The 26,986-nt window shown below is 36.7% G+C and overlaps 1 protein-coding gene across 2 annotated transcripts in view; it reads right to left on the bottom strand.

Annotated features, from left to right (window-relative positions):
* Positions 1-2,792: 2,792 nt before the first annotated feature.
* The window catches only part of LOC101167890 (beta-1,3-glucosyltransferase), a 30,660-nt gene continuing 6,466 nt past the window's right edge, over positions 2,793-26,986 (bottom strand). The window contains exons 5-15 of one of the 2 annotated variants that reach the window (XM_004076287.4): positions 23,954-24,030; positions 23,744-23,855; positions 23,471-23,607; positions 23,293-23,356; positions 22,545-22,661; positions 20,782-20,851; positions 18,415-18,528; positions 11,939-12,038; positions 8,796-8,915; positions 6,623-6,767; positions 2,793-4,524 (exon numbers count right to left, since the gene is read on the bottom strand). In XM_004076287.4, coding sequence (XP_004076335.1) covers positions 4,390-4,524; positions 6,623-6,767; positions 8,796-8,915; positions 11,939-12,038; positions 18,415-18,528; positions 20,782-20,851; positions 22,545-22,661; positions 23,293-23,356; positions 23,471-23,607; positions 23,744-23,855; positions 23,954-24,030 — 1,191 coding nt within the window. In that variant the 3' untranslated portion in view covers positions 2,793-4,389. The remainder of the gene's footprint in view (positions 4,525-6,622; positions 6,768-8,795; positions 8,916-11,938; positions 12,039-18,414; positions 18,529-20,781; positions 20,852-22,544; positions 22,662-23,292; positions 23,357-23,470; positions 23,608-23,743; positions 23,856-23,953; positions 24,031-26,986) is intronic. The other variant, XM_011483289.3, reaches the window with a different exon arrangement.

Below are 26,986 nucleotides of genomic sequence, written 5' to 3'. Positions count from 1 at the left end.
TTGTAGTGCGACAACTAGAAAAGCAACAAAAATGAAGGTCATCCAGCAGCTCGTCTTTTCATTGCTTTACGTCTGGTACATTGTGTATAACAGGAATTTAATGTTGTTGTAAGGAGATGGCGGGCGGCTGAATGCCACCCTAAAGAGGAATAAACTTGGATTGGATCTAGAGTAAAAGAGACACGTGTTTTTGTTCTCTCTAATGTCGTCATCACTCTCTGCCAATCAACAGGTGGCTACAGCAACTCCGCCCTAGCCGTTCCATTCCACTTTTCAATGGACCTATAACCGATGGGGCCCCCCATAAGGAATGGTTCTGTACTGTTTAATAGGTCCATTGCACAATAGAAACGGACCATAAAATACCAGACCGTACCATATATATATATATATATATATATATATATATATATATATATATATATATATATATATATATATGCTTCTCTACCTACAAGGCCCAAGGCGCTTTACAGTCACAGTCCCATTCAGGCAGTCACACACACATTCACACACTGGTGGCGGCTCCGCTGCCAAACACAGGCGCCAACCTACCACCAGAGGCAAGGTGGGGTTCAGTGTCTTGCCCAAGGACACTTCGACACATGGGTGTGCAAGGCAGGAATTGAACCTGCAATCTTACGATCACAGGTCGACCGCCCTACCGCTGCACCATGGCCCCCCATAACTTAATTTTAAGACATACGGGACACCTCCAAATATGAACTCCATCTCACAAGTTTCACATGATTAAGGAAATAACTTAACTTATAAGATTTGTACATGAACACCTAAAGTTGATTGATTTATTGGTTTTTTTCAAGCAATAAAAATAGTTAAAAGCGTATGCTAAAGGTGTTTTTCTAGCTTCCTTTAAACGCTTTACATTCACAGTCCCATTAACCCATGCACACTCATTCACACAGTGATGGTGACTTAGCTAACACTGGCGCCGACCTATAACAGCAGGAGTGATGTGGGTTCAGTGTCTTGCCTAGTGACACTTTGACACATGGGCGAGCAGGGCAGGAACCAAAACCACCAATCTACCTCTGCACCACAGCCGCCCAAAGGGAAAAACAGTAACACAAACGGAAAAAAAGACAATTAAAATAAATAGCTATATAAAACCTATTTAAGATATTGGTTGATTTATAAATTGATTAGAAAAAAGGGGGAAAAAAAGATGCTAACTTCTTAACAGTATATTTACACCTGGTCATAAATAGACATACTGATATGGTTAGACAGAGAAGAACCCAGATACAGGAAGAATCACAAGCAAGACTTTCTTTATAAGAAGCATACAATAGCTAAAGACCATCACCACATAAGACTGAACAACAAACAAGACGAGGCAGCACTGAAAGCTGAAGGAGGGGCCCTTAAATACTGTGTGGCTGATTAGCTAAGTGCAGGCAGCTGTGACTCCACGGGACCCACTGGAGACAGGGCGGAGTCACAGCCAGCCTGCACAGAAACCCAAAAAGACAAAAACAAACAACCATTCAAACTAGCAAAACATGAACAAAATGTGCAGCACATAAACACACATGACACAGTGAATTAAGTTTTATATTATGATTGTCAAACAGTTTAATTAATTGGTTAAAAAGGAGTTGGAAGAAGCACATTTATAATATCACCACGACTGTCTTTTACTTTTCTTTTTTAACTCACTGTATTTTTAAGACTATAAGTCGCAGCAGCAAAAAAATAATAATTAAGAAGAGAAAAAATCCTATATAAGTTGTGTTTTTAAAGAAATTTATTTAACTAAATAAGGGAACAAGAACAAACATTTCATCTTGAAATGTTATTAACGGAATAAATGACAATAATAGACTGAATATATGCACGCTTCACTAATGTAACACTTACCGTAAATCTGTTAAAGCCTTTGGAAAAATTTTGCCAAACTCTGTTTACCAAAAGAAATTTAAAAATAAAAGTTCCGAAACCTTCCCTGAACAGTCTCCCCCAAACATAAAGAGCATCCACATTTATTTTGTTAGTGTGGGGCAGGTCTTCTTCATGTGTTAAACCAACACAGCTTAGTGAACCCATTTGCTCATTTTAATTTAATCCCTTTTTTGTGCACGAGAACACAAACACCAACCGAGCTGAGACAGGAGCTAGAGGCAACAATAGACAATGACTTAGCACACTGTTTAGCATCATGCATGAAATCTTGTCAATTTACCAATGGATCTCACTTCCATTTAGGGTCCATTAACTTTATAATTATTCTAGGACAATGTCTTAGTTTACCTTTGATAATTGATTTCTTTTTACATAATTAATTCTCAGTCAGAGGTCCACCACATGCTCTAATCGGACCAGTTAAAGGTTAGTTAAACTCTCTTTAAAAGCAATTTAGTCTTTGCTATATAGTAAGGATTTTTTTAAACAAAAGGTTCAAAAATAAAAACTAATTTGTAGCTGAAATTACTCTGATTAGATGGCAGTAATTTGATTATTTTTTCCTTAAATAGAAGTAGTAAAAGTACCTATTCATTCAAACCTTTCAGATAAAACTTGGATTTCCTGAGTGCTACAGGAGGGGAAATAAGTGATGCATTAAGATGTCATGTCATGCTACAAGCAAAGCTCATAAAAGGAACGTGCTCGAGCTATTTTTATAGCCACAAGCAGAAGGGAAGATGGGCAAATATTTGCTCAAACCTGAAAGCGAGAACCAAACGCTAAGGTGGGTGAGAAACAGAAAAATGTATGAAAACAGAGGTAAGAAAATAGCCTCCTAATTAGTCATAGACAAACACATTCACAAATATAGATAGAACAGTTTATTTGTGGCATTCTTGTCGCTCTGTGCAGCTTTAGTCTAAAATCTTTAGTCACTGACCTAAATTATTTAAATGTAAAATAAAATGTGAATCCTAAACTATTGTTCTTTTTACAAAGAGGTGCAAGTTTGCACAGGTTAAGAGGAGTCTAAAAACATCATTGTATGACAAAACAGAATTTTGGGAAGCAAAAAAAAAGTGGGACATCAGTTCCTGCCACTGATGTAAGTCAATTTGTTCAAAGATGTCTTTACCAGATAAGAAAATGTTTGAAGAGATGAAGGATGACTCACTGGAGAGGAGCTGGACTGAATGCTAAATAATATCTAAGTTATCCTTCCAAAGCCAAGCAAAGCAGAAAGATGAGCACCAAGGTCAACCGAAGTCTTAAAATATTAGATTTACCTAGGATTTAATGAGTCGTGTACTCTGACAAACTGGAACATACAGAGAGAAAATCAGGCACAAATACTGTAATAAAGTAACAGCATTGATCACACGGCGTTTAAGCCAAATAAAAAAAAAGAAAAATAAAGACAGAAATTTTATAAAAAAACCTATTTGTGGACAAGCGTTTCTTGTATAAAAGTAACTTAAATAACCTGAATGACACATAGACCACAATGTTGTAATGGAAGTGACGGATATAACTTGAATTACATTTTTTAAAAGGCAGATTACCATTAGCAACATTAATATTGCTCCTCATCACTGCAGTTGCTAGCATCCTCTGAGTTAAAGCACACGGCACATCTCCTTAATCGCCTTGCACGCCTCTGCCGTACCAAAGTAACTAGTAAAGAGTTGTTGCCGACCTTCAAAACTAATACGTGAAATATAACATTTTAGTAAGTTAACTGTCTAAATAATAATTATAAAGCGTCCATCCTTCTCTTGTTGTTTGGATCTGCTCTCGTAGTTCCTGGCCAATGACTGAAGGGGTCTTTAGTCACGTGGTTTTGTTTACAGGCTTTGGTGCGTAACCGAATGGTCCAAAAAAATACAGACCAAACACAAGGTTCAGGACTTGATCCGGAATAAATTAAGCGGATTCGATTGGGAACAAAGGATTCTCCCAGTCTGAATACAACCATAATAACTTTCTTTTTTAGATTTTTTTTAAATGATATTGTACATTGACATATAAACATTATTTTAAGACAGAGCTGATTATTTAATGAGGGTGTCCTAATTTCTTTACATGACTACATGCCCCCATCATGAGAAAAAGGCTACAAGAACATGTAAAAACACCCAAAATACCATTTTCATCAGAATGGGTCTTTAATAAAAAAATGTGTGCCGCGTGGAAAAAAAAATATTGAAGTCAAGTTAGTTTACTTCAGATTGTAATGGGATTGTTGGCCTAAAACAAGAAAAATGTGAATTTCCAATTTACTCCTACCACAGGAGGTTTTTAATCTATAGTCAACAAGTTTGTTTGTCTTCTTTCATTGCTTGAAATAAACCAATTCCAATTTGCAAAATATTGGTGGTGACAAAAGAAAACAAAATTTAAAGAGTTGATTGTATAAAGAAAAAGTGTGTATTGCTTCCTGTATGTCTACATGTCGCAGTGTAACTACAGCTCATCTCGGGGATCTGTGTCGTGCAGCCATTGTCTGTAGATAGTCACAGGATCTGTGTTCCAGTGCTTGTGAAAGGAGATGGCATGCTTCAAGGAAGAAAGCTCCTCTGCGTAGTCTTCCGGTTGAGCCTAAAATGTCAAAAAGACAGGGAAAAAAACTCACATTTACATTTGGGGTGGTTTAGGCTGCTGGCAACAATTTTAAAAGAACAGTTAATGTTATTTTAGTGAGGCTTCACATTAAAAAAATCAAACTCTTCTCTCAGCATTTTTTCAGAGGGGAGCACACAGAGGAGCAGGTGTCTCCCTTACCAAAATGTACATTTTGAAAGCAAGTCATTGTAATTTGTTTAGCTTTTGTTTAGCTTTTAGATATTTTTAAGTCAAGTTGTATTTTAATGCTTTCATTTTTAACTTTTACACTCATCCTGTCCACCAGGTAAATCAGAGTTCTGTTCAATAATTATCAAACAAATCAGGTGTGAATTGGTATAAACCTTTTTTTGAATATGAAGCAAAACTAAAGCTAAAAATGAGTACAGATAAAGACAAGAGAAACACTTTGAAACAGAAATTGAGGGTTGCTTACGCCAGTGCTTTTCAACCAATGTGTCACTAGTGTACTATGAGAGGTCAGGTGTGCTGTGGAAAATTAGTAAATTTCACCTAAGTAGTCTAAAAAACATTTGTCATTGCCAGGATGTCAGCTCTGTGTTCATCTAAACAGGCCTAGGTGTGTCGATTTTGTTACTTGTTAACTTTATCTGCAATGTGTAGCAATGTTTTCTGGATTAAATAAAATTGTATTGTGATTATAATCACTGAGTATTATAGTTGATACATGGTGTGTGATTCACGTTACAGTTCACTGAGATCATGGATTAATGTTTTCTGAAGATAATCAATCATCAATAAGCACTTGATTTTGTTACTTGAAAAGAACTGAATTACGAAAACTATAAAATGTATCATTAACTCAGTAGGGGAGGGATTATATAAAATCGTATCTTCCCACTCCTTTTCAAGCAATAAATCAAGCTCTACTTGACTTTAGTTAATGATCAATATATTAAATTAATCAAATGTGATTTAACTGTGTCTTTGTTTTTTTATAAATGCATTTCATCATTTCTGTAATTAGTTTGATAAATCTGTTTTTTTTATTGTATTGAATACAATTAATGCTTAAAATAAGTAAACCGAATCATACCAAACGTAAAGGCTCAACTACACACATCTATGAAAACACAAAAGGGCAGACTTATAACGGGGATGTAGCTCAGTGGTAGAGCGCATGCTTCGCATGTATGAGGTCATTCCCGGCATCTCCAAATTACTTTGGTTGCAGTTTAGCTCAGGTGGTAGAGCAGGTCATCCAACAATCAAAGGGTTGGTGGATTGATCTCTGCTCTCCACAGCCAGCTGACACCCTCAATCGCAGCTCACTGCTCCCCCCAGGGGATGGGCCAGATGCGTTTGAAATAACTATTATTATAATTATTATAAGCTTTGTCTGATGGACTGATTTTTGCAGTTCCATACTTACGATAGGGCAGGATGATGTTACTTTGTGAGGATCTGGTCAAAACTTTTTCTTTAAATTGCTCACTGTCTGTTTACTTATGTATTAAAAAAAAAAAAAATCTTAGTTTCTGATTTTTGGTTATTTTTTTGTCAAAAATGTTGAAGGTTTAAACAATTATTGGCATTGGTATGGCATTTGTTTTCTACAGTGTTCCAGGGAAATTCTGACCTTTGTTTCTGTTAATTCATGAGCAGCTTAAAGGAGTCTTAACAACGGCAGTTCCATAATTCAAAACAATCGCCACGTTTGAACAGTGAGAACACAGATTGTTTCATCTGGGTGTAATGAATCAGTTCAGAGTTTGAGGATAAGCGTGTTTCTACTGAGAAAAGGAATGTGGAAACTTAGGAGGCCTTCAGTGTTCCCGCTCCAGGGTAAGTCGCTCAAATGAGAATAATGCTCTGACTGATGGGAAATTTTAAGTTTAGAACTATTTCTGTTTTGGTGTATTCTTTAAGTGCTATTCTTTAAATGTATGCTCTTTAAACTTTTTGAATGCAACAATTTAGAGTTTATGGGTGTCTTGTGTCAAGGGAGACCCTAATAAAAAAAACTATAATAAAGCTTCAGGGTGTGCTGCTGCACGTCAGTCGGCTGTTTTTTGTGGAGATGTCAAACGTTCCTCCCTATAGTGTTTCCTACCTGGTGGAACAGGGGGTTGTGGATGATGGGGACACGGAGGAAGGTGAAACATCTGCCCAAGACCATGTCGTCCGGAGCGTCGTCACTATAGCAACCGCATCCACTGGAAAGCAGCCTGGACACAGCCGTCCTACTGAGCACCATCCTTCAAATACAAAAAAATGAGTGAAAAAAATAGTTCTCTCAATAAAAGAAAATTTAATCTGAACAGCACTTCAACTGATCTCTTTTGCAGGTAGTTGTCATTCGAGTTAACCGTAAAACTGAAGTATTTCTTATTTGTCTGTAACTTTATTTGTATATTTGATTAAATATTTTATCGCCTCCCTCTGTTCACAGTATCTCGTGTTCAAAATGTAGCTCTCTGTCTCTTCATTCGCCAATCTCTGCAAACTAGTCTCTTTCCAACTGCATTTCCTCTACAGATTTATTGAGTCTGAGCTTTTATGAATATCATTACTTATTGTGAGATTATCAATCTCATTTTCAGCTGCCTAATGTTTCCCTCAAACTTATGCTTCATTCACTGCCACTGTCAATCCTGTTTGAAATAAATTTGTTGGTGCCAAAATTTTTAAGACAAAAATTGAATTGTTTTTATCAGAAAAGCTGATTTTTCATAGTTTTTAAATCCGTTCATTGCATACTTCAGTGCGAAATTGGAAGATGTAGTTACAAGCATTTCGTAAACTGCATGTTTTCATTGATGGCATTGATAGGACATAGTGTCTGCAGAGCAGCAGTGGTTTCCTAGAAATTCACCTTTGAGTTGTGGACAGGACTGTTGGCGGGGAGTAAGCCTGTGCTTACTGTATTTCCCATCCCCCCTTTGTTTACACTCTCTCCCACTAGCTTATAGCCCCTGACACCCCCAATTTAATATTACCAATGCCACAAAAATGGCGAGCATTTTCGGAGCTATCCAGCCGTATGGTTTGGAGTCAGATGTCAGCTCAGACGAGGAAAACAAAGATGTACATGGATCTATTTGTCTGTAAAGCGGACTCATCAGAATGAAGTGGAGCAGGGAGTTTGTGCCCTGCAGATTGTAGTTTGTACGTGACAACTCCAAGCTTTTTCAAACTGCATTTTTTCGTCTGCTCCTGATTCACAATGACTTGAAGAAAGAAATTGCAGCTTTAATCTTAATTGTCTTTATACATGTCCTCCATTAACAGAAAAATGCTACAAGAAGATGTTAAAAACCCCATTTTGAATGTGCTTCGTCTTTAAAATGTCTTAAATGCAGTCAGTTACATGTGTTAAATTAAAACTCAGACAGTATGAATCTCACAAGCTATGCTTTGTTTAAAAAACACATTTCTACACTTTAGGCCTCCATGCCTAAAGCTATTAACAACGTAAAAAAGTGTATGAAGAAGCGAGGGACTTCTTGTTTTTATTGTCCCAAGAGTCTTGTCCATTTTTTAATGAGGATGTAAATGCAAATGATAAATGAGAAATCTGGTTCCTGTGGGTTTTTTTTAACTCCACCATTTAGGCTGCAAACCCCAAGGAGAAGCAAACAGTTTGTCAATTTCTGTCTGCAGCTCCTTTTAATGTAAAAAGCATTTCTTGAGAGATTTATGAGTCCAGTCATGCATTTGTTTTATGAAGTTTCAATAGCTGTGTTTTAACCAGGGCTTTACTGGCTAAAGCTGGGCTGCCCTAATCCTGCTCCTTCAGATCTACCACCCTACAAGTCCTACAATTCTCTCAGCACTGCTTTCTGCTGATGAGGTGACTCAGGTGACTCCTTATTCTGGCACCTGCTCCAGGTAATCAGCAGCATAAGGTTCGGGGACTAATGGAGAACAGGCAAGGACCGGGTTTGGGCTAAAGTATCAATGATGCATGTTTGGATGCATGTTTGGTCAAGTTTTTGATGGATGTACACAGAATGACTAGATAAATATCTGGTTTTACATCATTTATGCAGTAATGTGAAGTAAGGTCAGGTTCTGGAAATCCTGACGGCTGCTTTTCTGCTTCATCACTAAATGGATCAAATGTTCAAATGCTAGAAAACAAATTTTGCACATAATGCAATTTGTTGTTTTCTCAATTTTTGGTATTACATAAATGAAATTATGACTGCTAAGAATATGTGTAGTTACACCAGTTTTCTTTCAAATTGGGCCCTTGGTGACAGCGTTTTTAGATTTTTCCTCACCCCGCTCCTCCTGTGGTGTAGCTGTAACCGCCTTGCATCAAGCCAAAGCCGTATCTCTCCCCCAGGCTCACCGCTTCCTCTGGGTCATAGCAACGCAGCAGCCGCCTCAACCGGGTTAAACTGGAAAATTGCACCGAAAATAAATGACACGCATGAATGTATCCCAAAATGATCCTGCATGGTATGCAAAGAAAATGGCTTCCACATGGAATGCAAATCACTTTGATTTGAATATACAAACTTTAGTCTGTGCCTGACTTTATGTCATAATAGATATTTTTAAAAGCTTATCAAGGAAACATGCTAAACCAAAATGTTAAACAAAATAAACTACATCATAAATTTGATGTGACATATAAACATATTTCATTTATATTCTTAGGTAGAGCCAAGAAAGACTTCTTTTACTTTTAAAACAACTAATGTCCTATAAGTATAATCAGAATACAAAAAAAAAAATACTAAAAATACAAATTTGAGTTGGACCAGTGCAGCATGTATGTCTCTTCAAAATAAAGTGCTTGGCGTTTTGACAAATTGGCAGCTGATTACGGCTGTTAATGGTCACGGCAGGAGTAGTGATCAAAACAGAGCAGTCGTTTCAAAAACCGATGCAACCCAAAACTAAGTGTGCAAAAGATTGATGTAGAAAATCAATATAGAACAGCAACATGAGAACATGCCACAGTAAATACATAAAAGTGCAACACCAAGAAGTACCTGCTGTGACTCAAATCGGCTTTGGTAATCAAGAGTCCTTTTTTCTGATGTAAATTGGAAAAAAGGCCTCCTAGAAACCACATTAAAATAATTTAATTTAATTGCTAAATTAATTTATAGATATTTCACTTTTGACTCTCATATTAGAGACCAGTTTATTAAGGGGAATGGAGGAAAAAGAAAATATTTTTGAACAATGGTGTATAAATAAATATTATAAATTAATAAATGAGTTAATATAAAGTCATAAATTCACTTTTTTTTTAAATATGCCACTTTCTCTTAGCAGCAAAATGAAAAGAGCAGGATTTAAAAAATGTCATATAACCCAGAGCGCAGAGTCACATTTCTGAAGTTTCGCTAATGATGACTTCAAGAAAAGGCGGATTACTATTTGAGAATGTTGAGAATTCAGATCAATTCTAAGTTAAGTGGACTCATGATGTTATGCTTGTGTTTTGGGAGTTTTTCCACATTTAAGGGTTGAGACTTTCCTTTCCTGAAATGTATTGAACATTCATTGAATTCCTGGGTTTTTCTCTTGTTAGTCAAGCCCTAACATTTAAAGACCCACTCTGATGATATTTTTGGTGTTTTTAATATGTTCTTCTGGCATTTTTTCTGATGATCAAGGACATCTATTAAAAAGCTTAAAATTACATTTCTGAATAATTGTGAGGGGCTGTAAAATAGAGAGGGAGTGTGTAAAGTTAGCGGTTATGGATGATGGGAAGGGGAGTGGGGTTCCCCGGTAACGTTCCCACCCAGAATTCAGAGTTGATTTTCTAATTAACTCCGGCCGCTCTGCAGAAACTATGTCCTAGAAAACAACACAGATTTTTTTACTTAGGCTAAACATGGCGTTATCATTAGAAAACCACTGGGAACGCTTTCAATCAAAAGATGAGGAGTTGGTCGTTAAGAGCAAATATTTTAAATAAAAAATACACATTTGAAAAACATTTTATTTTCTGACACAAAGAATAAAAGTTTTTTGGCAAGAAAAAAACTTTACATGTGAGAAAACTGGAATGTAAAGGTCAAATTTAGTGATAGAAAAAGGAACTTGTTTTAACAAAATGCATTAAAGTGAGGTCAGGAAAAAAATGATTGTTGAATTTCTCTTAAGGTAGGTTTATTTGTAAATTAAGATTTTATTAGCAAATAAAGATTTTTTACTGTTTAAAGTTTCGAGAAAAACAACACTATTTTATGAACCATAAATATTGATGGTCCTAAAAGAGATTTTTGTATCGCAACAAATAAAACAGGGCAATGTGTACTAAAAAAAGAGCTATTTTCATCTTTGTCTTCTGGCTACTTCCTTTAGGGGTCACCGTGGTACACATCCACCTCCATCTATCCCCGTGTCTGCCAAAACTTTAGTATCACATCTATAAATCTAGTTTAATCCTGTCTAATCATGAAGAAAGAAAATAAAAATACAGATGTATTGACCTTCAGTTTGACTAAATCCATCTTAAATCCTTGGTGGTCAGTGCAACACAGAGAAATTCTTTCAAAACGAGTAACTTCATGTGGAAACAAGCAGACAACCAATAATTTGTTCCTTCTGAATAAAAGTCCTGCATGTAGCTACAGCAATTCACACAAAACCACTGATGAGATTTAGCAATGATTACAAAGAGTTCATATGTTAAGATAACATATATTTTATAAGAGCCAGCATATTCTGGAGATAATAGTAAATGAGAAAACAGACAAGATTGCAATCTAGGTTTCTGCAACCGTTTCATCACCTTCAGGCAGGCAGACGTGAAAATTGTAATGAGAAAGAAAATGAAAGCCGTACGAAAAAGCAATAGGTGGAAAAAAAATCACCAAGATGTTTAAATAAAAGTTTAAAAAAAAGAAGCCACAAGAAACAGGGAGAGTAACAGGAAGGAGAGGACACGCTTGTTTAAACTGTATATTATTTGTTACAAGGAAACATCAGTGGAGATAAGTAAATACTGTGGAGAAGATTAAAAAACTAACTTAAAAAAGAAAAACTGTATTAAAAAAGCGAACGAAACTAGATCTTTCTTAAACAGACCCCCATGTTTTAGAGGATATGTATTTTATATTTTAATGTGAATTGGATCAATTGCACAATTTAAATGCTGCACCAATGTTTTTCTATTTAAACGTGTAAAAGATCAGAAGGTAAATAATGTAATGTAAAGACAAAAAACAATGAGTTTCTCTAAGCCAAGTGCCTTCTTGACACTTGATTAAAGTCAAGAAAATCACAGCAAAAAATGAAAATAGATAATAAAAAGGCAAAGACAACAAACACAAAAACAAAAGGCATCCAACCTAAACAATAACAATTTGTTATACATCCAAAAATGATAACTTTTTGAAAAAATAATGATTTTTAAAAAAATGTTTGAAGTCTAGACAAATCTCTCCCGCATTACCTGATGAGAGTGTCATCATCAACAATGAGCAGCCAATCAGCCTTTGTCGCAGCTTGACTCCAAAAACGCCTTACAATTGCAAACGTCTTTCCACAGTGTCCTTCAGTGAGACAACAAAAGACAAACCAGAAGAAAAAGATGAAAAATAAAAAAGGTTTCCATTTCAGGTAAAGTTGCTCATACATTATCAAAAGAAAAACATTGGATCTGACTTTATCCTGAAAGCAAAGAGATGCAGAAGAGGAGATGAAGCAGATGTCACTTCAAGGTTTGTTTAAATGTTTTACTGAAGCTTTTTTTTTCTGTATGCAGGGATCCAACAACAAGATAATGTTCTATTCTCTATGTAAACAAATCCAATATCAATTTCACTACCCACAGTCAAATAATCCACACAATAAGTAACTTTTTAAATCAAAATTAAGAAGTGTATGGAACTCCAATAATGTGTTTCAGAGTGTTAAACAATAAAATGTTTTGTATGAATACTAATATATTTAATTCATCTGATTTCTGAAAAAGACAAAGTAGTTGTTTGTTTTCATATTTATAGACCAGATGTTTGAATGAAAAAACTCTCAGCATAGAAACGGCTATTTTATAATATATATTAAGAAGAATTACCTAAATTAAAGTTAAAGAAATCATTTAAATGAAAACTGGATCAACTGATAATTACCAGCTTCTTGAATTTGAAGACATTTCGTCTTTGGTCTAAGGACATAGGATTCTGAGAGGTTTGGGGTTTGACCTCTCTGTAGCAGCACATGAATCTGCAAACAGATCCTTCTTTCAAAACACCGGAATTCCTTAGTCTACAATGAGTAAATGCTATTAGGGGAAGAAGCAGCACATCACACCCTCATGCATGCCTTTTCCTGTGCTTCTACATCAGCAGACGAGCTTCTTCCAACTGTTTCTTAACACAAGTTAAAAATCCTCACATCAGTCAAGAAAGACAATAAAGCAACAACTCAGAGATTCTGGCTGACTTTTCTATTTATTCTTCAAACTTTTGGAAGCGTTTTCTTTTTTATTTTATTTTTTATCAAAGCCAGGTTTGTTTTTAAGTGTTTGCCTTTTGGACGTAAATGTCCTGATGTTCTTGAAACAACTGGAAACCTGCAGCTTTCTTTCGAATATTGAATTCCACTGTTTGACATAGCCATTCCTATGATGTGTTTGGTATACCAGTAAAGCATTACACTACAGAAACACTTGGAGAGCCATTCAGGTCGATTTTCTCATCCACCAAAGCCCAGTAGAAGCCGCAAAGTCTCACTTCACCCTTTAGAAAAGTAGGACACTGATTTGCATTTGTGTCTGTATTACTATTAGGATTAATTTAAATAAATCCCTAAATCTGTCACACACCTAGGTGTGTGAAATTTGTTCTCTGCATTTGACCCATCCCCTGGGGGAACCATTTGGTGGATTTAACCCCCCAATCCAACCTCTTAATGCTGAGTGTCAAGCAGGAAGGAATTAGGTTACATTTTTAAAGTCTTTGGTATGACTCAGCCTGGGTTTGAACCCACGACCTTCCAGTCACAGGGGGACACTCTAACCACAAGGCAACTGAGCTGTTGAATATGAATGTACTGTTGTTTTTATGGATTAAATAAAACATACATATAAAGAGAGAATATCTTAATTTCAAAATATGAATTAGTTTATAACTTCTACCATTACTTCCTTTCAAAATAAGACACCCTGTGTCACAGAGGAACATCTCAAAGCAACGAATGTAGAGGCAGGTAGAGTAATGTCAGGGTTTATTCTACCAATTGTGCATCTAAGGCAAGAATTTGTACATTTTAACAAACCCAAATCAAGTCAAAGCTAGCAATGGTACAAAGCCGACAGTTGACTGTGGAATATAGGAGCAACTGGGTTTGTTGCACATCCTATGATAGCTCCACCCTGGAATTCACTGAGCTCCTGTAAGCGGCCCATTCTTTCACAAATGTTTGTCAAACCAGTCTGCATGCCTGCGTGCGTGATTGTACCCACCTGTGGCCAGGCCAAGTGTTTAAAACACCTGATTCTGATCATTTGGTTGGGTGAGCAAATACTTTTGCTACTATAGTGTACGTACTGTCCTTCAACTGTTTAGCAATGAGTTGAAAACAACTTGAGTTAGTTTTGGATGATGTCATTTGCATGTATTTACAAAAAGAGATGGAAGTTCGTGTTGGCTACATGAAAGATGTGAATTTTAAGTGCTTCCAAGGCTGCATTTGGTTGTTGGCTGCACGAAATTTAAAATGAAACTTCAAGTTAAAGTCCGGGATAGGCTCCGGCAACCCCGTGACCCCGAAAAGGGAATAAACGGTCAAGAACATGAATGAATGAAAGTTAAAGTCCCATTATCTGTCACGTGAGCGGCCAAGAAAGCGGCCAAGAAAAAAGTTCAGGCTGGTAGCACGTATTTTGTAAAAATGACATGTAAATAGACACTTTCTTAAGTGTTTTACTTACTTTTTACATTACAGTTACTTTTTAAAATGAAAACTTCTTTTTTCCCAGAGAGCCACAATGAAGGGGGCTGGTCTGGAGTTGCAGCTTTGCAGCAAACGCCTGCACTACAGTAGAGTACTGTTAAGAGGATATCCTGCCATTTTTTAGGAGAAAATAATTAGTTGATCTAAACCAAAACATGTGCTTAGATTAATAATTTGTAACATCTGTAAAAATTATTTTATTTTAATATCTTTTACAATCCCATTAAACCGTTGTGTCTTTCTAAACTTGCGACCATTTCTGCACTTAGTGCTCAAAGCAGCTAAACTCCTATTACTGTTGTCTCAACTCATTAAAAGTAAAAAACTCCACTTTTCCTCCCCTCTCCCTTCAGTCTGACATGTCTACAGCTTTGCCTCATTTTGTAAGCACAAACTTATGAATATGCTAATCGTCCCATCCTCTGTGCCACAGTGGGGCGTGCAGCTGTTACCCCTTTCATTTTTGCTCAAAAACAACAGAAATGCTCCTGTTTGGAAAAAGTGCAGCAATGAAAAATGTTCATGTGTAACGTGACCTGAAGAATCTTAAGGATGTCAACAAGGTTACAAAATCTGTTCATCTATCATTATTTTTCAACTGTGGTGGTTTAGAGTTCAGTGGGCAAAAAGGCCATTGTTTTACAAAATAAATGTTAGGTGTGACAAAGATCCAGCAATTTAGGATTTAAATACTGAAAAGCAATTTTATTTTTGTTTAAGAATAAAGCAAATAAAAAAACAGGAAAAAGGGACCTGAAAACCCATATCTGCTGAAGGGCTGCATCTTCATAAATGCATCGCTTTGACTGAAAATCTGAACAAGCAAAACACATTTCAAAGAGCGCTTCTGAGGCTGACCATTGGCCAGCACTGAAAAATCAAAACATGTGCTACTTAGAGGCATCCGGAGGACTTTTTTTGGGCAGCCTGCCATTTGCATTTTGGACCTCAAACTTGGAGATGCGAAGAAGAAAATGACAACAACAAAAGACGGATAATGTGAGAGAATGGCTCTAAGGATGGCAGAGATTTCAGAAAGCAAGTTATTGAGGTAATAAAAACAAAAACAACATAATACTTTTTTTTATGTTGATCCTCGGGTGGCTTGCTGTTAAAGCAAGATTAAGCAAAATTTTGAAAAAAAGCAAGATGATATTTGACTAAAGCCAGATGCTGCAAAACAAGCATTTGTTGTGTGTGTGTGTGTGTGTGTGTGTGTGTGTGTGTGTATTTAGAGAAAGACAGCTGTAAGCCATCCAGTACACTTTCAAGATTTTTGCACAGATCTGGAAAGGGTGATCGGACAATTAATCAATAGATATATTTCACAAATTTAAAGGATATTTTTTTATGTATTTAGAACATTTATTAAAGTCCAACAAAGAAGCCAAGAAGAAAATCTCTGAACACAAACTCTTTTGGTTCATATTAAAATAATTGATGAGATGAGATGAGAACAACGTGAGCCTATTAACCTGATCAACAACTCGACGTCCAAAAAGAAATGTATTAAAAGCAGAAAAAAAGATATGAATCGCAAACAGATATTTGCAAGAGCAGCATAAGAAAACCAAAACATGTCCACAAGGGTTATGCCTCTTTTTTTAATAGTGGTTCTTTGCCAAAATCCTATTTAAAAAAGGAGTCCTCTAGGTGTCATCTCGCCTGAGTAGTCCATTTACAATCAGACGGTCTGAATGTTTGAGCCAAAGAGGCTTTTCCCTAAGAAGGACGGCAAGAAAAAAGGAAAACGAATGAAAGCCCTGTTATGGGAAGCATTAAGGAAAGTGATAAAATAGAAAAAAGCCTTAAGATGAGGGGTCGGAAGTGACACACTCTGATGAGAGGGGTGATAGTATATGGACAAGAGCAAGTGTAGTGCGATATGTGCCTTGCATCTGAGGAGCGGATGAACTCTAAAATACTTGAAGAGTGACACTGACAGATTTGGGCATCAGCCTGAGGCACATCAGGGATAAAAGCACAACTAATAAATGTGCAAAGAAAAATGTCTCTCCTCATTTCTGTAGATTTTTATGCAGTTATTTCCTCAAGTTCAAGCCCCAAATGGGATATTTCTTTAACTGACAGAGGAGGAGATGTATTTTTCTTTAAACGCTTTAGCTTGACAGGTCAGTAAATGATGATGCACTTTCATTACACACAGGCAATAAGTGCAGAGCCTCAACTCAGGTCTTTTGAAAGCTAAAAAAGTGTTTCCCCTATTTAACAGTACATTAGAAAGCCAAATAGCGCAGAAAAAGAGCAAGCAGAGCAGTGATTCAGGTCGGTAAACTGCTATTTAAACTTGAACTAAATGATTAGCGCTTAAAGGAGCGAGCTTATATTCTCTCACCTGCTAGTCATAAGGTAAAAAAAAATTTTTGTTTTTCTTATTATTAGCCTGTTTTTGAAAAACATGGACTCATTTTATTGAACACGTGACTAGTGCGGTGGCGTGCCTGCTACTCCTTTTTGGACTGTTTTCCGGCACTTCTGAAGCAGTCTGTGGGTGCGTCGTTTACACAATCAGCTGTTGTCACTTGGCAACAACAAATGCCGCATGGAGAAGCGGCCGGAGACTGAGGTCCTCCAGAGATTGCAGGCAGCACTCTCAAAGAGTTTCCTAGGATGGCGTTGTTGCTACAGAGTGAGCTGCTGGCGGGTGGATGCACTGATGGGAACAGGAAGAGAATCAACAAACTGGGGCAGAGATCCGGCTTCGTTCCACTGGAGTCTGTGACAGTGGTGGGGTGAGAGGTGGATGTTACGGAAACTGGAATCCATCCTGGACAAGGAGCTCCTTCAGTCAGGCTTTAACAGCTCGCTTACACAGATCTTACACAGACCTGTCAGCTATCATTTTCAAAGCTTATTTTTAGTGTTATTCGTATTTATTATCTATCAGCGGTTTTTAATAGAGCTGTCATATTAAGGTGTTTTCCCCTTTGTGAGATCAACAAAGCTTTATTCTATTCCATCAATTTTCATACTAAAAAAATCAATTTTTTTTAGACCAGCCAAGTTTCCCTTAAAATGCCCTCCATAGATATTTTTTCTACTTACAGGATTATTTCCCCCTTTTGCACATCGACTAGTCCAGCTATAAGAATTACAGTTAGCAGATCTAACAAAATGTTCCCACTCTCTAACTCAAACTCTCCTTATTCTACTAATATGTGTGAAAAAAAATAAAAAGTCCTTAGTGTTTTTAACCACAAACTGACATCATACAAAACTGAAGGATTAAAGATATACCCGAGCTGCCCGTAAAAACAGAAATGCTGAGCCGAAGAGGATAAAGGAACTCTTCCTCTGAAACTCAGCTGTGCAATTCAGGACTAAGAATTCTCTGCGGTCCTATTTGCTATTCAACACTGGGTTTTTTTTTTCAGAAAGAAACACAACAGCAGAAAAACTCCCCTCTGCAGAGGGGCAGAATCTAAAACCACATTTCACTTTTGTGCGTTTCCAGGGCAGCACTGCAGCAGAGTCATGTGATGGAGAACAAAAAATGAATAAAAACTCTAAATGAAAGAGGATCTAGGAAGGAGGCCAAAACAAGCACACTTAATTTATAGCTCAAGGTCAAAGGTTATCAATAAAATCTCATCAATTCATGGTTGACTTGCATTACTCAGTTACTGCTGAAAAAAAGTCATCCTTCACATCTTTTTTTAGTAATATTTTTTAGTCTACACACCTATTTATACTTGCACCAAAATATTTAGAGATGATGAATGACAAAACACAAAATGAAAAATAAAAAGTTTACTTGTTTTGTTGTTTATATCTGTAAATGATCATGAAGGAATTTTTCCTAAAACAAAATTATAAGACGTATCATCTGGAATTTTTTTTTACTTCGATTCTGCCTATTTCTCAAAGATTTCCAAACAAACACTGTTTTAAATTCTGCATCTAAAAAAATCCCCCTATTCCAGTTCCCCTGCCAAAAGGCACAATGCTCACCTCGGTCGGTATTTGGCACTCCCAGACTGACTGTGGGAATGGAGGCATCAATGACATCGCTGTAATACTCCAAAAGCCCTGCAGATTTCTCCCAGGTAGCCTTCACCACTGGCACTGCGTGGAGAAAATAAGAAGAGACGGGAAATCTGAAACAACATCCTCCCTCCTGGGGAGTATCAGTCACTGAAACCCAGCTCATAATTAATACTCTCCAAGAGGCTATTTGAAAGGGTTGAAAGCGTTCTTCAAATAATGAAGAACTGCGCGGGGCAGAGAGAAGAACATTTTCTCGCAGCATCTTGATCGACATAAAAACCGTCTACATTACAATACAAATACAATCATCCGAAATTCATATTGATTCAGGACAAGTGAGCCCAATCATACACTGATTTATTCCTAAACACATTTAGTAATTCATCAAGCATGAAGAGTTCTCGATGACGCCCTGCTATGCAATTCTAATAACCTGAATTTGAGCCAAATCACATAAGCGTTAATGACATACTCTTCATTCTGCTCTCGGTTATGGTAATTTTCTTAATTTGCTTTAAAGCAGGCCGTCCACAATTGAGTGGCTCACTACGACCCTAAAAACAGGCATTGGTGTTTGGGATAATTGCACAAGCTGTTGCAATTTCAACAGGCTTTTTAAATGAGGTTCTGAATCTCAACTAGTCGTTTCCGTCTGACTGGCTGAATAAAGTAAATGACAAACAAGCCTGTTGAGCTTCAATGAGAAAAAAATTCAAATGAAAACACACCTGTGAAAGAACAGCCGTCAAACTTTAGCAGAAACACACCTTGAAGCTGGTGTTTTCATCCTCTTTTATATTCTCTCTGCCTCTATGGCATCAATACCATGTGGCAATTAAAACATTTGCAAATAATAATAATTAATAATGAAAATAAACTGTATTCTGATATTTGTGAAAAGCTTATAGGAAATTAGGTTACCATGAAACTAAGAATTTGTACTTGTTGCATGAAAATATACTTTTTCTTCTTCTTTTTTTAAATTTGAGGCATCTTAAAACATCTGGATGAGAAGTTTTCTACTGTGTCTTTGAACAATAGCCCAAATACAACCGCAGAACAGAGAAGACCAGTAAAGATTTCACTAGAAAATGTTGTCTCATCCAGTTCACAGAGAAGACTGGATTTTGTTTAGGACTAATGAACATTATTTGACCAATATAAATTGTCAATAGAATTTAGCAATGAGGACATAGAGGAAGAAAGACACAAGAAAGAAAAGAAGCAATGCGTCAAATTAGGGACGTACAACAAAGAAAAAGAGGACTACTTGTGTATTTTTAAATGATACATTAGGAAAAATATATCAGTTTAATCAACGTATGCAAAATGTTCATAATTTTACTTAAATTTTGAGGCTTGAGTCTGGCAAAATAACAACCTATTCAAAGAGTGGGGACATCTGGTGGCCAACTAGTGACACTGCAGCCTATGAAGAGATGAGCTGAACATCTGTCAGTTTGAAGTCCAGCTCTATTTTAAAGCGTTTCCAGTGGTCTTCTGATTATGATGATGCCGTTTTTACCCAAAAAAAACAAAACAAAAAAAACCTGTGTCGTTTTCTAGAACATAGTTTCATTCAAAAACATGCTTCACAAGTCAATTGGCCACTCTAAATTGTCCATAGGTGTGAGTGTGAGAGTGAATGGGTGTGTGATATGTGGCCCTGCGACAGACTGGTGACCTGTCCAGGGTGTCCCCTGCCTTTGCCCACCGGTGGCCGGGATGGGCTCCAGTAGCCCGATGACCCCGAAAGGGACAAAATGGAAGAAGATGAATAAATGAACGAATGAATGAATGAACGAACGAATGAATGATTGAATTGTTTCATTCAGAGCGGCAGCAGTTCATTAAAAATTTGACTCTGTGTTGTGAGCGAGAGCACTGGCGTAGAGCAACCCCGCCCCCCTTTCCCCATCCCAGTTGCTGAGAGCTCAGAGCAGGGAACTTGTGGTCTGTTGTCTGTTCCTGAATCACGTCAATTTGAATAAAGAAATGTGCAGAACTGCAATTTTAAGCTTATTTCTTTTTACATATGTCCTCCATCATGAGAAAAATGCTACAAGAATATGTTGAGAACACCCAAAAACTACATTTTCATCAGAACGGGTCTTTATATTGTTATATCGCACATAAAAAAAGAACACAAAAAGACATGGTGGCTAAAAAAATCCTTTGTTTAGGATCAGTCAACTAATACTAATTAATTTTGCATCATTATTATATTTTTAAAGGAATTTTCATTTGTGTTATAAGAATTTTCCATTTCTATATAAATTATCTCTTTTATGAATGGTTGGTCCATTGAAAATTACAAAAAAAAACACATACCTCGCTCTGACTGGAACTTTTCACAAGTTTTGACGGCAACAAATACTTTGCTTTTCGAGACTGGGGGACCCTGAAAAAGAGATCAAGGAAAGTAATCAGGACAGTGATGAGGAAAGACAGACATTAATGGGAAGTAAATGCATCAATTTGACAACTCAATCCTGACCAAAAAAAAAAAAAAATCAGAACATAGTAGAAAGCAAGACCTTTACATTTGAAAATCTGTTCTGACCTAAAGTCATGGCGGAAAATCAATCAGAATTTTATATCAAACAACAGCGTATCTTTGGAAATAGTTACTAGCTTTTGAGATAAATAAGACAAAACCTAAAAAAACAATTAAAAAAACACAATGTTCTGCAAAAATGACACAAAATGTGCAATGATGTCACTATGAGCCTTTGATTGCATATTCTAATATATGTTTTATAGATCCTTCAAAGAACTGTTTTGGCATCATTCAGTCTAACCAGAAAAAGTTGGACTTCAGGCTGAATTAACACCCTTTTACCAAGTTATTTTAATAACAAGAACCTTAAACAGGACAGGATTTAAACTTTAACAAAATAAAACATTTGCTGAGATGCAAATACATTCTATGTCAAAACAGCATAAAAAAAGACATTTTGACACATAAACACCCCCATTTTGCATTGTTTCCAAAATAACTAAAGAATTCAGGTGTTTTTTTATTTCAGTCAGACAACTCATGCAGTAGAGGATGATTTCTTTCCATATATTCTTTTTGTTTGGCAAAAGGCTCCGTTCAGATACAATAAAACAAGATCTCCATAGAAAACCTCGGGTATAAAACTACCCCTAACGGAGCTCACAGGTGAAAGCCGGGGAGGAGGGTGGGGCGACAAACGCAGCGCTCGCAGAAATGGATGAAGAGGGCGTGGGCCGCACACCTGGTTCTTAACTAGGACGCGGAACAGGTGAGTTCATTGGGCTGAACCGCCCACAGGTAGGAGGAAACAGATAAACGCACTGATGAGCTGCCTGCCTGAAATACTCCCAAGGTCGTTCATTTTGTTTTAGTCTAGATCAGGGGTCTGTAATCTTTAACACCAAAAGAGCCATTTGGTCAAGTTTCCTACAGACTAAAACCCACCGGGATCTGAAAAAAATACACTTTAATTTGTTTTTGTGGCCATTAAACCATGTTGTAGCTACATTAAATGTAGTTTTTAAATTTTTACAGTAAGCGAATTATAACAGTGTTATATTTTTCTACAAATAGCTATTTTAACCTATTTTACTTTTGCCAGCCCGTCCAGGTTCCTCTCAAAATAAAATCCACCCTGTGTCAAATAAAATCCTCCTGCTAGAGCAGATTTACTTGAATTAAAAATGCAAGAAGCCAAAGTCAAACATGGAATTATTACCATTATGAATGCATGGACATTAGATTAAAGGTTCACCATCATTTTGCTCAATTTTCTAATCTAAGACATAAATGAGAAAAAAATAAAATAAATAAAAGGAATCAATCAAAACTACAAACTCATTATTTACTGAAACTCCGTGCTTTTTTTTTTTCAAAGCTGAAGAACCACAATGGGAGGAATAAAAGAGCTGCATGTGGCTTCAAAGCCTCCGGCTGCAGACCCCCTGTCTAAAGAGTCAGAAAAGTTCCTGAAGTTTTTGCCATGCTTTTACATTCAAAAGTTTTCAGTTGGACAGGTGATTCATGGTTTTTATTTTGGTCCACGGCGTGATCCAAATTCTTTCGAACCAGAAGAACACACACAGCTACATACACAGTCAGGCAGGTAGGTGGTGAACGTGGTAGCACAGTTGTCACTTGGCTGGGTGCAAAACTCTGGCACAGCCGTCAGCTCTGGACCATTCCCCCCCTCCCAGATGTACAGAGCAATCTGGAAAAGAAACACCAAAAGAATAAAACAAGAACAGAAATAAACAAGTAAGCGTTTAGGATTAAACAAAGGAAATTGAAATTGGAAATCCATGAAAAAGCACCTAAATCGGCTGAAATTCAGTTTTATAACATTTATGCACACCTAAGTCACAAACACGTTTGAACATAGGTAAAGGAAGCATGTAATACATCTCAGAAGTTTTGAATAATATGTAAAAGAAAAAAAGAAAAAAGTAAGACCATCTGTCTTGTGATAGTTGCACTTATGTTCTTTTGCAGCAGAACACTGGCATAAGCTCAATTTGCATATCCAATCCTCCTGACATGCACATACAAAAACTCCACGTGTCTATTAAAAACTAGGACTTTTGCATTGATGACATTTATTAATCAGCAGCTGCAAGTGTGCAATGCTGCAGTAAGAGGAGCTTTCATCCCAGCAGCCCCTAGAGGAGTTCTGTCTATCAGGGTTGCAAGTCTAAGCTTTTCATCTCAGCGGGCAGCCTGGCAGATGCCACCAGTGTCTGCTTTAAGCCATTGGTGGTGGCACCAAGAAGAAGGGTCTCTACAGAGAGGGAGCAAGTGTGGGAGCTGACAGGAACAAACCAAACTTCTGAACGGGGTTTGACCTCATGTGGCAGATCGATGGTAAAATCGGACTTCAGGTTTTCATGTTGGACTCGCTCAGAAAGTCTGAAACACATAAAACAAACTGGTAAGTGTTACACTTATTGATTGTTTTACATATATGTGAAAGAACACAACAACGAGACGGTTGCAGAGTAAGAATGGAGGAGAAAACACCACCTCTGGCACAGCGGCACGCTGACAGCCCAGCCCGCTGCAGGGTCAGGGTAGCCAAAAGAAGCGGGATCTTCAGAGAAAGCATAGTGGTGAATGATGGACGCCTTGTTGTCATGGAGACGCTTGCCTAAGAACCATTCCTGAGAGAAGCACAATCAGAATGAAAGATGTTTGGTCGTGTTTCTTCACCAAGCTCTTTGTGAGGCCCATCCAGATACCCCAAATGAAAAAGGACGCTGATGAAAAAAGTTCAGCTGCATGTGTGAGGAATTTCACCTCCTGGACTGGATATCTGCTGAGCACCACAAGCAGAGCAGACAGGATGACAGCGGTCTCCTCTGCCATGAAGAAAAACCAGGACGCCGATCGACCGTAAGCGGCAAAGAGGCTGAGATATAAACACAGATACAGCTGAATTAGGAAAAGGTTCTTTGATATAAGCAGACGAGCATGTTTATTACCATCATATTTGAGTTTGATGCTCACCGTGGAAGTGCAGGGAGGATACTCCAGTCCCCTTCATTCTCTGACAGCTCATGGAGCAGAAGAACAACCGGAATATCCTGAGAAATGTGTTAACAACAGGATTGATCATTTTGTCATCTGTGTGCAAATTCTATATGAACGTCTGAGTATTGGTTTTGTTAAAACATCTGTTGTTTTTCTTCCTTCAGTGAGACCCGAAGCTCGTTTTATCTCCTAATGAGAATATCAATAAGCAACGAGTGATTAAAAAAAGATGGTTTTTCCCAATATTTTTCAAGTAATTTCACTTTCTTCAGCCAAACAGTCAGAAAAATAAGAAACGAGATGAATTATTTAAAGGTCTTAAAATGACTATATGGTAAATATAATCATTTTTTACTGTTTATAGTATTTATAAAAAAGTCACTTATCCTGTCTTAAACTCTCAATTTAGTTTCTCTTAATTGGAAAAAGTACAGAATGTACAAGAGTTGTTTCGGGTTGGTAACTCCACAGTGACTTATTGGAGACAAAACTGCAGATCTTAATTCCCAAAACATGAGTCACACATGTCATTGTCTTTCTCATTATATCTAATACTTTCTCCAGATTTTGTGTCTCCAGCTAATTATAGTCCTAATTTGCACATATCCGAACCATGAAGTGAAATGTTGCTGCAGTGACAGTTTTCTCACTTATTTGGGGAGCCTGTATGAATTACTAAGAACATTGAAAATGTTGATGCTAAAAGTAATAAGACTATAATAAAATGATGTCGTAATGTGTGGCAGGAAAAATAAAAAATATTTACCAATCTCTGTCATTTCTGTCTTTTTTTTTGAGTGACACTTAGGGAACTATGACGTCACTGCTTCCTCTTTGAAGGTTCTTTTTCTTTCTCCTCCTTTATCAATCAGTCAATGGATCAATTAATCAATTTATGTGTAGAGTGTCTTTCATCAAAATGCTACAGAACACAAAAGGCAAATATAAAGACAGAATAAAACAATAAAATGTCATGAAACACAATTTATTAAATGCAACAACAATCAAAAGACCAACAGTAAATGGAAGGAAAGGCTACGGTTAAAAGAAAATAAGAAGTAAATAAATGAAGACGGTATGTATATGCAATGTTATAAAGATGTATCTTTAATTTACATTTCAAAAGCTTCAGAGATGCAGAAACTCTCAGATCCTCAGGTAAGTTATTACTCAGTTATTACTGAAATAAGGCATCACCGTAAGTCCTGCTTCTCAAAGTGGGTTTAAATAAAAGAACAAAACCTGAGGATCTGAGAGTTTTGGAGGTTTTTAAGGAGTGAGGAGAATTGATAAATAGAAAGGTCCCGATCTCTTAGTTGTTTAGGTGCTCTTTAAAAATTCTTTCATGTTCCTGACATTTTGCCAAATAACTTACTTGGTCATAAGATTGTGTTCATTTTATTTCTTTTCAGAAACTCTTACTTTTGATGTCTGAAGTTGTCCATTTCCAGATTTTTAAAGAAAATAACAATAACAATGCAGTTTATTCAAAAGCGCCTTTCAAAACACTTAAGGACAAAAAAAAAAACAGAATAAAATCACTTTAACAAAATGTAAAAAAACACAATAAATAAATTGACATCTCACTAAAGTCAGATAACAGATGAATGAAAATTGTGATTTGGAAAACAAAATTTCAACAGAAAAAAAATTGTAAAAATTGAAAACCAGTCAATATGACATTAAAGTAGGAAAGGATTTCTTTGTACAGATTAAAACATTAGTTAATGTATAATTTTTACATATTTCACTGAATCCGTTTTTTCCCCCCAGAACTGGAGTTTTAGTTTTGGCCTGTTAATGATCAATGTCCTCAAACGACTCTTCCAGAAAAAGAAACTATTCTTAGCAGAGATTAGATGAATAACACCAGTGTGAACATGACAATAACCCATTCTAAAGTGTGAGTCAGTGTCTATTTCTTGTCTGGGAAGAGAAAAGGTCCATTAGGGTAAATCTATCATCAACTCAAGACTTTATTCGGATAAAATGAGGACACATCAGGCTGCAAAAAGTTCCAAAAAGCTCTATTAGAAGTACAAATACATCCACCGGTAGTATATCCTCAAATTTGGAGCATATCTTCAAATACATTTTAAAAAGTAGAAGCTAAACACATAGTGACAATAAAATGCCTCATTAGACATACTGTTGTGTAGAAACCTACACTATCATCTGTCTATTGCGTTAAAAGAGGACAGCATACAATTATTTCATTTAAACGAAAGCCTGCAGACCTAAGACGCTACATTTTTTACACTTATGTTTGAGCAAAACTCAAAAAGGAGCAGCTGAGAGGTGTGCATGTTTCACAAAGGGAAACGTTGGATGTTTCCACCATTTGCAGCAATTTGTGAAATCATTTATCATGTTTTTAAAATGAAAGAGACCCTTTTAGTGCCCACGCCTTCTCATAATTCTTGACAGGGAAAGCAAACAGCCTTATTTCATTTTGCTGTGAAAGAAAATGTCTCTCAGAAAGTTTGCTCTGTGTAGGAGTCTCTTTATATGTGCCTGCATGCGTCACTTGGCTCTTGATATAGGGAGTTTTATATGCCGAGACACTGAACTGCTGCATGTGACCAAAAAAATGTCCTGTTTATGATGCAATGAAGTAAAAACATGGCAAAAACAACATTTTTTTCAAAGTTTTGTTAGATGTATAATAAAGAGACAAATTTGGATAAGTAAAGAGATGAGGATGCTCACAGGGGATGATGATGATGCCGCTACAAAGATGCAGTAATACTTTTTAAAAACAAGCCTACTGAGAGGCCATTATAGAGTCTTATGACACATCAGTCTCTGTTTATGATTCCCAAAAAATACTCATGGGAAAAAAAAAATAACATGAGGGTAATCAATTTCTTCATTAAAACTCAAGAAGTTGCTAATCGTATTGAAGTGTATCTGACCACAGATAAATAAGCATCTTCAAGTTCATTTGCAAAACCCATCAGAAAAACAAGTGAGAAAACAGAGTGGGACATATTTAATAGCTACCTTTGA

This window comes from Oryzias latipes, chromosome 14, assembly GCF_002234675.1.
Source record: "Oryzias latipes chromosome 14, ASM223467v1".
NCBI lineage: Eukaryota > Metazoa > Chordata > Actinopteri > Beloniformes > Adrianichthyidae > Oryzias > Oryzias latipes.
This window is presented reverse-complemented; position numbering and strand designations above follow the sequence as displayed.